The sequence below is a fragment of the Varanus komodoensis genome, unplaced genomic scaffold, assembly GCF_004798865.1.
Source record: "Varanus komodoensis strain SLA01 unplaced genomic scaffold, ASM479886v1 scaffold153, whole genome shotgun sequence".
Classification (NCBI taxonomy): domain Eukaryota; kingdom Metazoa; phylum Chordata; class Lepidosauria; order Squamata; family Varanidae; genus Varanus; species Varanus komodoensis.
The window spans coordinates 60121-70403 of NW_025335445.1; the positions used below are offsets into that span (position 1 = coordinate 60121).

The following is a 10283-nucleotide window of genomic DNA, read 5'->3' on the forward strand; positions in this document are numbered from 1 at the left end:
CACACAAAAGGAGTGGAGTGCCCTGCTGACTCGCCGGGATCCTCTTCGCCCTCCCGGCAGCAGCCGCAGAGGCAGCGGAGGGGCAGCCCACGCTCCAAGCCGACCCGTCCCTCCGGAGGCGGGGGCAGTCCTGGTCACCCACCCCGGTCAGACAGTTCGTGCGGGCGCCAGTCCTGAAGGCTGGGGGGGAGCTGCACCTCTGCCCCCTCCAGTCTCCGCAGCATCGGGGCCTCGCGTCCTGCCCCAAGCCTGCCTCCTGCCCCCGCAGTGCTGCCCGGTCTGGCCCGGTCGGGGCCTGCGGGCACAGAGCTGCTGGCCGGGACGCCTCTGGCCGGCAAGGCGGCCACCTCACTTCTTCCGGCCGGAGGTGCTGGCCCTGCGGTCAGCCTCCCGCTTGGGGTTGCCCTCGTCTGTGGAGGACGTGGTGAGCAGGGCCTGGCCCCACCGGGCGATCTCGGCGTGCTCCAGGATGGAGGCGGAAATCGCGTCCAGCCAGGACTTCATCTCCTCCTGCGGGAAGTGAGCAGGGGCTCAGCAGAGCCCAGTCCGCCAGGGCGGCCCGCAGCACCCCTCTGCCCCGGGGAGGGGAGGGGAGGGGAGGGGAGGGGGAGCTCACCTCGTCCTTGGCTTGGAGTAGGAACTCGCCCCCGTCGCGGGTCCTGCCAGAGAGCCCCCTGTCAGCGCGAGAGGCTGGCTCGGCTTGCCGGCCCCGTTCCCATCCCCCCACATTCCCGCTGGCTTCAGGAGGGGGGCCCCAGCCCCCCAGGCAGGGACTCAGCCGGAGGGGAAGTGGAGAGGCCCCATCCAAGCAGGGGAGGCCTCCCCTCGCCAGCCACCCCCCGGGCCGGAGCCCTGGCTGGCGAGGCAGCTGTGTGCCCGTGCTGGGAGGGGCCGGGCTGTGCACTGTCGGGCCCCCGAGTGCCGCCCGCCGGCTCGCCCGGTCCCGCCCCACACCTGATCTTGAGCACGTTCTTCTTCTTCTTGTAGTCACTGGCCACCTCGCCCGTGGCGCTGTGCAGGCTCAGCAGGGGCTCGTTGTTGTGCGTGCTCCCGGACTCCCGGCCCTTGGAATCCTTGTAGAAGCCCAGCTCCCCTTTGTCCAGGACACAGTAGAGGTTGATCCAGGACCTAGTGCGGTGGGGGGGGGGAGCAGCGCCGGGTCAGAGGGCTCCCCCTGGTTTTACAGGGGAGCCTCTGCAGCCCGGGGGCTCTGAAGGTCTCCTCTTCGGAGGGTGGGAGAGCACGGGAAAGGGGGCCGAAGGGCGGCATGATGACCCTCCGCGTGGCACTGCCGTGGCGAGGCTGCGGGGGCAGTTTCCGTGGAGCGGCCCCCCCCTCCCCCGCGACCTCTGCCCGCTGCCGCTCTGGTCTTGCGCCCTCCCGCTCCTTCCCTCCTTCCTCACAGACCACCCAGGCGCAGCTGAGCAGAGGGGGCGCCCCCGAAAGGGCAGCCCGCCCACCCCCAGCCCCGCTGCTCCCCCGGATCTATCTGTGCCCGGGAGGCCCAGGGCAGACCCTGCACGCCAGAGGAGGAGCCGAGCGGAAGGGCTGCGGCGAAGGGGAGCCGTTCGAGGCCCTGGGCGGTACGCCTGCAGCCTCGCTCTGCCGCCGCTCCCCAGAAGAGGGGCTTCTGCGTGACGCCCCCGGTTGTGCCCTTGCCCATGGATGCGGGGCACAGAGAGCAGCCCCCGCAGAGCCCCGGCCCCTGGCTGCACCCTTGGCGGGCCAGCCGTGCCCCTCGGGGCCAAGCAGCTCCCCCGGCCGGGCCTGCGGGCTCTGCAAGGAGCAGGAGGCCGGGCCGGGGGAGGCGCTTCCTTCGCCCTGGGTGGGCCTGGGCCTGCTCGCGGCCAGGGGGCGCACGGCACGGCCGGCGCTCGGCTCACCTGTTGGAGGCCTTCTTGTTCGGCCCCTCCAGCTCGAGCTTGCGCAGAAGGAAGCCCTCCTGCTGGACGGTGTGCGTGGGGGGCGGCGGCGGGGGGGGCGCTGCTCTGTGCAGGGGCGGAGCGGGAGCGGCGGGCGTCCCCCGGCGGGGCGTTGGGGTCCCGGGGCCGGGGCCTCCGCCGGGGCTTCGGTCTGTCTCGGGCGCGGGGCCTGTCGGGGCGCGGCGTCCGCTCCGGCAGCCTGTCGAGGCCGTTGGGCAGGCGGGCCGGGGACTCCCTCTCGTGCGGCTGCAGGCAGAGGGGCGTTACGGCGCGCCACGGCCACGGCAGGCGGGGGAGGCCGCGGCACAGGCCGCCCCTCTCGGGAACGGGCCCCGCGTTGGACGTCCAGGCAGGAGCAATGGAGGGTGTGCCCCCCAGCAAGCGCCCGGGCCCGACCCCATCTCCGCCCCGCCCCAGACAAGAAGCGCTTCCCCCACCCACACACGCCGCGGCTTCCAGGGCCCGGCAGCTTGCGCCGTGCAGTCCAGTTCTGGGTCCGCAGTCCATTCCAAGGCCTCCACCGGGGGGGGGGGGGAGACCAGGCACAGGGGCGCGGGTGGGGGACTCACCGTGGAAGAGGGCAGCGCTGCGGCGTGCGCCGGTGCCACGGACTCCTTCTCCTGGAGCTGCTCCACGATGTCCGCCAGGGTGGCCTTGCTGTGGGCCACAAGAGGGGGGCTCAGGAGGGCAGCGGGGGGCTGGCCAGAGGCAGGCAGGTGTGGATGCCCCCGCCCCCCCCCCCGTTGCACCACTTGCAGGCTCGCCTCAGCTGGCCATTTGGCAGAGCCGCTCGCTGGCCGGGGGGAGGAGGGGGCTGAGGCGGCACGACAGGTGCTGGGGCGAGAAGGTGCCCGCAGGGGAGGCTCCCCCCTCCAGTGATGGCCGAACACGGCGGGGCCGTGCCCTGCAGCTCAGCCGAGAGTCGGGGCGACGACGCAAGTCCCCCTTCGGGCAGTGCATAGCTCAGCCGCGGGACTCCCTGCCACGTGATGCGGGGGGGGGGCACAGCCGGGTGCTTCTCAAGCAGGACGAGAGGAGTCTGCGGGGTGGGGGGGACTAGACATGCCAGTGGCCCTCATGGGCACACGCCACCTCCCACCCCAGGTACGGCGTGGCTGCGCTCACCTGCGTCCGGGCCACACGGGTGCGATGGAGAGGCTGCAGCCCCGTCTGGCGGGCAGGCAAGGCCCACCGGCCGGGTGACCCCTGTGGAGCCCACTGCCGCACCCGGGCACCGCTTGGCCCGGAGCCAGCACTGAGGCTCGCAGCACGCCTATTCCGCTGCAGGACACGCGTCCACAGACCCCTGTCGGAGTGGAAACCCGCCCGGCCCGGGTTCAAAGGCCTTTTGCCAGCCTCCTGGAGGGCAGGCGGGGTCAGCGGCCCGGCCAGTGTCCCAGGGGCACCGGGGCCTCCCCTGCCCCCCTCCTCTGAGGCCGGCGCACTCACCCGCCCCCCTTGGCGTCATTGCGTGGCGCCTCGGGCTCGCTGGACTCCTGGCGCTCCAGCCGGCGCTCGTGCCTCTCCCGCCGGGGGGTGTCCTGCTCGCTGGACTCCTGGCGCTCCAGCCGGCGCTCCCGCCTCTCCCGCCGGCGCTCAGGCTGCTCCTGCCGGGGGGCCTCGTGCTCGCTGGCCTCCTGCCGCTCCAGCCGGCGCTCATAGCGCTCCCGGTGCCGCTCGGCACGCGCCTCCGTCCGGCCCCCCTTGACATCCGCCTGCTCTGCAGGGGCCCCGGCCGTCTCAGCCCGGCCCGCCTCCTCCACAGCCGCCTTGGCCTCGCCCGCCTTCTCCTGGCCCCTGGCCGCGGCCCCGGCCACCGGGCCCTCCTGCAGGCGGTCGATCTTGGGCTGCAGCCGCTCGGGCTTCAGCTCCTGGCGCACGTAGGCCACCCTGGCCTCAGCCCGCTCCAGGGGCCCCGGCCGGGCTCCGCTGAGGAGTGGCGGGCCCTCCGCCCGGCCCCGCAGGGGGCCCCTGTCGTGCGGCGGCTGGCGCGAGAGCGGGGAGGCCTCGCTGCTCAGCTCAGCGGGGTCGGCAAAGACCTTCCGGCCCAGCAGCGGGGTGGGCGGCTGCTTGCTCTGCTCGGCCTTCAGCTTCTCGATCTGTGGGAGACAGTGCAGGGCACGGGGCGGTTCCGCCGCCCGTCAGCCAGAACGGCCCTCCCGAAGGGGCCCGACCCGGGGATGCCCCGCGGCGCCACCCTCCCCCCGGCGGCTGGGGCGCGCACCGTGGTCAGGCGCCGCAGGGAGCTGAAGCGCTCCTCCCAGGCGGCTGCCGCCTTGCGGAAGGCCTCGTGGCGCCGAATCAGCTGCTCCACCTCGTCCACGCTGTTGCCCAGCTCCTGGCTCTTCAGCAGCGGCTCCTGCGCGGTGAGCCAGGCGTCGGCCACCACGGCCTCCTGCGCGAACTGGTGAACCTCCAGCACTGCCGGAAGAGAGACCCTGAGCCCGCGTGGCCCAGGGCGCCCCGTGGCCGGTCCTCCCTCTGCACCCAGCTGGCGGCCGAGCAGGGATGTGTGGGGGGCGGAAGCCCGGCCCCTCCTGCTCCGCCAGCCTCCTGCCCGCGGCTGCCGCTGGGGGGACGCTGGACCCGGCAGGGCCGCCCCCTGCCCGCAGCTGCCCGGGCGGGGGAGCGGCTGCACTCACTCTGCTGCAGCCACTGCCAGCGCTGGTCCCACTTGTCCGTCATCTCTTTCTTCTTGGCCATCAGCTTCTCCAGGTGAAGCTTGATCTGCAGCGGAAACAGGTGTCCTGCTGGGAGGGAGTGTGGGCCGGAAGGGGCCCTCAGGGGGCCAGCACCTGCGGGCCACTCGCCCACCGCGATGCTTCTCTGGGGGGCAGGAGGAGGGTCAGCGGCCCCCTGCCTTGCCCCAGCAGCCCCCTCCGGGCCCGCAGAAGCCGCAGAGCCGGCCGGGGGCTCACCTCCTCGGAGGCGGGGCTCTTGTTCAGCACCAGCGCCTTGCCCAGCTCCACGCAGGCGGCCACGCTCTTGCTGCGGGCCTCGATCTCGGCCTTCAGGCCCTGGTGGTAGTTCATCAGCACTCCCACGGTGGACACGTCCCTGCAGGGAACGGCGGGGGGCATCCCGCGTGAGGCGGGGGCACGCGGCGCTGTGTGCATGGCTTTCCTCTCCCAGGGCCGCGGGGGAGCCGGCAGGCCAGGCGACAGCCCGCGTCCACACGCCGGCCCAGCCCGCGGCAGGGCCGGCCCGGGGTTGCCTCCTCTGCCTGGCAGCAGCTCGTGCCGGGTCCCCACACAGCCCCTTTAGCTGGCGGGGCGAGCCCAGGACCCATGCGGGAAGGCGCTGCGTGCCACGGCCTCAGGGCCGGGGGTCCGGGAGGGCCTTGTCGGAAACCCGCGGGCTGGAGAGGGCGCCTTGGCAGGGGGCACGCAGGAGTCACACGGGGCAGGGCTGCTCGCATTCCCCCCCCCGCCCCGAAAGCCCGGCCCGAGCACGCAGGCTGCCTCGGCAGACACCCCGGGCAGGGAGCCGAGTGGCGAAGCCAGCGGACGGCAGACCCTGAGACAGGCAGAGCTGCACCCCACATTACCTGGGCTTCTCGCCGGTGCCGACCTGGCAGATGACGGTGTCCATCCAGGAGACGAGGTCGCGCACCATACTGGTGAAGCGGATCTTGTCCGTGGTGGTGGTAATCTGCAGCCGGCAGTCCTCACAGGAGCTCAGGAGCTCCTTCCAGGCGTGCATGACTTCCTGTTCCTTGGTGCTGATGGCCTCGGCGTTCTCGCCCGCGTACACCGTCCGGAGCTGGGCCGCCGCCTCCTGGAGCTGCCGCACCTGCCGGGCCAGCGGGGAGCAGAAGCCGAGATGTGTGGCTGCCCCGGACAGTGGGGGAAGTGAGCTGGGCCCTGCCCTGCCCTGGGGGGAGAAGCCCCTCCACCCCGGGCCGCTCCCTCCAGACCTGCCCCAGGACGAGGCCAGCAGGGCCTGGGCTGCCAGCCAAGCCGCACCCCCCGGGACTCTCACCTGCGTCACCAGGACCTGGACGTCGTGCTCGAAGGAGCCCAGCATCCTCTGCAGGGTGCCGGCCGAGGTCTTGGACTCGCGGGCAGTGACCTCCGGCAGCCGCTGCTGCTTCTCCTCGATCTGGGCCAGGATGTCCTTGCAGTCACTGAAGAACTTGTGCAGCTCGTGCGAGGCGGCCAGCATCTGGGCCCGCGTCTCCATCAGCTCCAGCAGGTCTGCCCAGGCCTCGTTCACGCCGTCCTTCCACTCGGCGATGGTGGCGGCGTCGGCGTGGCCGTAGTCGATCAGCTCATCCACCATCTGGTTGACGGCCGAGATCCGCTCGTTGCCCAGGCTGCCCGTCTCGCTGGCAAACTCGGTGAACTTCTCCTGCAGCAGCTGCACGAGGAAGAGGCCAAGTTGGGCGGCGAGCAGGACCCGCCGGCCCCAGGGAGAAGGGCCACCTGGTCCAGCCGGCCAGCAGGAAGGCAAGTGCCCTGGCAGAGCCAGCCGCCTCCGCCCGAGCGTCCCAAGCCCCCGCACTGCGCCTCATTCCGGCCTTGCTGCACGTGCTCCAGCGGCCGAGCCAACAGCTGCCACGGCCTGGACCAGCTGCCCGGGCACCCTTCTGACGTGCCTGCTTGCCAAGAAGAGAGCACCCCGGGCCTGTGCAGAGCACCCCCTCCTCGCCAGCAACAGTCCACGCAGCCAGGGCCCAGGCCCGGGGGTGTTGCCCGGGATCCTCTGCAGGGACGTGGCAGGCGTGGCGAGCCCTGCCACAGCCACCACAGGCCTATCATGCCACGCTGGCGTCCCCTTCCCGGGCCACCCGTCCCCACGCACCGTCACGTGCTCGTAGTCCTGGCCCAGCTCCGGCGATCCAGCCACCACCTCCTTCTCGGCGATCCAGTGCTCCAGCTCATCCACCTCGCGGCTGAGCTGGTAGAGCCAGTACTGCTGCTCCAGCTGGGCCTTGTGCTCCTCCACCAGGTCCTTCAGGGACACGTACAGCCGGTCGACCTGCGACTGCCGCCGGCTGATCTGCTCGCTGGCGAGGACAGGGCCTGGTCAGTGGGTGGAGGGCCAGTGGGAGCAGGGCGGGGGGGCGGGAAGGCAGCGGGGCTCGCCCACCTGTCGGGGTGCCCCAGCTCCAGGAGCGCCCGGCACTGCCGCGAGAGCTGGGCGATGGTCTCCGCGTAGTTCTCCACCGTCTGCTCCATCATCAGGTGCTTCTTGAGCAGCTGCAGAGTGCTCTGCTCGTCCTGTGGGCAGGGGTGGAGGGCCGGCCGGCCGAGTCAGGCCTCTTGGCCACGAACCAGCTTCCCCAGGCCAGAGGGGGCCTGCTCCTCCCCGGTGAAGTGCTTGCAGGGGCGGGCAGCAGGCTGGGCTGGGGGGTGCGCATCCCCAGGGAGTGGCCCAGAGCACTGCCCACAGGACGGGGAGAGGGGCCACCACTGGCCCAGCCTGGGGCCCCCGCCCACCTTGCCCTTGTCCTCGTTCATCACGAAGAGCTCCTGCTCGCTCAGCCAGGCCTCCACCTCAGCCACGTCGAAGTAGTACTGCTCCACCTGGAAGGCGGCGTCCAGCAGCTGCTGCCGCTGCTCCGTCTCTGCCTGGAGGGCCGCCCACAGCTCCGAGAGCCGCTGCAGGAGCAGGCGCACTGCGTCGAGCTCGGGGCTCCTGATGCGGGCGATGGCGCCCGCACGCTCCAGCACCTCCTCCACCCGGGGCCTGTGCACCTGGATCTCCCGGCGCAGGTTCTGCGGGCAGAACGGAGCACGTGGTCCGTGAAGGCAGCCGGCCCCGCCTGGCCCCGAGCACGGGGAGACATGGCACAGGAGCGCGGCCCCCGGCACGGCCCACCGCCGACGCCGGGGCGGCTCAGGCGCGAAGGCACGGCTCCCCACAGCAGGAGTGCAAAGCCGGCTGCTTCATCCCCTGGGCAGCACGGCGCAGGGCCGCCTTCGTGCCCCAGGCTGGGGGTGGGGGGCCAGCCTCCTCACGCCCCCCGCTCACCTGGTTCTTCTTCATGAACTGCTGGACGGTCTGCAGGTTGCTCCCGTGCTCCTTCAGCGTGGCCAGGGGCAGGCGGTCCTGCGCCCAGACCTGAGCAGAGGCAGGTGCGGGAACGGCCGCGTCAGGACAGCTCCTGGGCACCTCCGAGGCAAAAAGCCCTGCGGGGGGGGGGGGGGGGCCCCCCCCCCAGAGGGGCCGCCCCCCCCCCGGGGGGGGGGGGGAATGGTGCCCCCCCCCCCCAGTGTTTGGGGGGCCAAAGCCCCCCTCCGCTCCCACTGCCCAGTGCCAGCCCTCAAGGGCTGTCCCCCCCGGCTGCTCCTCCCCGACCTGACCTGGGGCCTGGGGGCACATGGGGACACCCGCCCAGGGGAGCCCCATCCAGGGAAGCCCAGCAGCTCCCTCCCTCCCCGCCTCTCATGGCAGCTGCCTGGATTGCTCTCGGCGGGACTGCCAGCTGGAAGCGCTGGGGCTCCAGGCCCGCCCACGTCTCCCCCGCCCCGGCGCTGCCCCAAGGGGTGCAACCCGCACCTGCCACACTCCCGGCGTCCCCGCGGCCCCACTCACAATCTCGTCCTCCAGGTCGTGGCTGACTTGGTGCACCTCCTTGGAGGCCAGCAGGATCCTCCGGCGCTCCTTGAGGGGCTCGATGAGGCGCACGATGCGCGTCCCGACGGTGCTCTGCCGCTCGTCCACCATCTCCTTGCTGGCGGCCTCCAGGGGCAGAGCCGCCACCTGGGCCTGCAGCTCGCCCACCTCCTTGCTCCACTCCTCCACCTGGGTCTCCATGGTCTGGAAGAGAGAGGGGGGCAGCTGGCGTGGGCCTGCAGGCGGGAGGGCCCCTTCTCCCGGTGGGCCGGGTCACCCAGCAGGGCCGGGGTGGAGCCCCGGTTCCGGGCCTGCTTTGCCCCAGCACCACGCGGGAGGCAGCGACCGGCCGCAGGCGGTTCCCCGCCGCTGGCTCCTCTTCCTTGCCGAAAGACGGGCTGCCTGCACGCGGCTCGTGGCTCGGCCCTGCGCAGGACGCGGGGCCTCCCGTCCTCCCGCGGTGTCGCTCTGGTGCGCGGCAGCGAGTGGGTGGCCGGCGGAGTGTGACTCTGTATCAGGCGCGGGCAGTGGAGGCTCACGTGGCGCTCGCACCCACGGGGCCGGATGTGCGCGACGAGGCCCAGTGCTCTAGAGCCGCACGTGCACGGCGGGGGGTCCACGATGCACGGGCGGCCGCTGGGCGGGGCCCCTCCGAGGGCGCTCTTGGAGGGCACATGCCAGTGGCTCCCACCAGGCGGGGGGCCGAGGCACTCGTGGGAAGGGTTCCTCCGCACGTGGCCTGTCCTTGCTGCGAAAGGCCAACAAGGCACGGAGCGCTCCCGGGCTAAAAGCAGAAACGAGAATGAGCCGTCGCACAGGAGGGACCGTGGCGTACGCCAGCCATTCCCAGCGGACGCGCTTGAGCAAGAGCGAGCCGGGAAGCAGGCACTGCCGGCATGAGGCCCCTTTCCGGAGGCTGCTGCACCCACCCCTTGCTCTGCCCCCACGCTGCCCCTGTTGTGCCTCCAGGCTTGGGAGCGCTGGGGCAGGGACCGCCTCCTCTTCTGAGCCCTGCACCTTGGTCTGCTCTTGCAGGGGCTCCCAGCTCCTTGCCCCCAGGGCAACCCCCTGGCAGAACCACAGTGGCTGGCCGGGGGCATCGCGAGGGGGGCAGCAGCCTCACCGGGCCCCCTCGCGGCCCCTTGCTGCAGGCCAGGTCCACCCACAGCACCCTTCCTGCCCAAGCAAGCCCCCCGGCTGCTCGACAGGCCCTTGGCCCAGTGGGCAGCGGGCCCCGAAGCTGCCTGTGGACAGGCCTGCCGCCCCTCCCCTCCTCTTCCTCGAAGCCGGGGGACGGCCTGCGCGCCAGAAGCCAGACGGACCATGGGGCACACCTGCCACCTGCAGGGTCCCACCCCCTGCCTCTGGCACAACCTGGACTGGACCCTCCCGCCCTCCCCCGATGCATAGAAGCGGCAGAGGAGGAAAGGCCCCGTGCCCAGCTCCTGCGAGAGACGAGACCCTGGCAGGGGAGACGGGAAGGGTGGCGCCGCCGGGTGCCCACCAAGCTCCCGGGCAGCCCCCCGCCTCCAAGGAGGCCCGTGGTGCTCATTCAGCACCGGGCACTGGCGCTCGCACAGCCCCCAGCCCCGGAGATGCCCCCCAGTCTACCCGGTACAGCATGTTTGAAAGGGGGCTTCGTGCCATGGAGGAGGTGGCAGAGATGACGTGGCAGCTGAGTGAGTTCACGGGAAACAGAAGATACTAAATGGAGAAAACAAGGGGAGGGGCATGCAGTGGAGCTGGCGTCCCCCACTCCATCTACTTGCGGAAATGGGAAATCAGCAGAGAGGGGAGGGG

The 10283-nt window shown here is 72.4% G+C and overlaps 1 protein-coding gene across 1 annotated transcript in view; it reads right to left on the reverse strand.

Moving 5' to 3' along the window:
• Positions 1 to 348: 348 nt before the first annotated feature.
• The window catches only part of SPTBN4 (spectrin beta, non-erythrocytic 4), a 24797-nt gene continuing 14862 nt past the window's right edge, over positions 349 to 10283 (reverse strand). The window contains 19 exon segments of the mRNA XM_044425409.1: positions 349 to 510; positions 617 to 659; positions 955 to 1128; positions 1884 to 1978; positions 1980 to 2168; positions 2492 to 2579; positions 3372 to 4021; positions 4147 to 4343; positions 4565 to 4649; positions 4841 to 4979; positions 5470 to 5714; positions 5904 to 6281; positions 6726 to 6930; positions 7014 to 7144; positions 7364 to 7642; positions 7899 to 7988; positions 8463 to 8687; positions 9023 to 9267; positions 10043 to 10187. Of these exon segments, the coding sequence (XP_044281344.1) occupies positions 349 to 510; positions 617 to 659; positions 955 to 1128; positions 1884 to 1978; positions 1980 to 2168; positions 2492 to 2579; positions 3372 to 4021; positions 4147 to 4343; positions 4565 to 4649; positions 4841 to 4979; positions 5470 to 5714; positions 5904 to 6281; positions 6726 to 6930; positions 7014 to 7144; positions 7364 to 7642; positions 7899 to 7988; positions 8463 to 8687; positions 9023 to 9267; positions 10043 to 10187 (3765 nt within the window).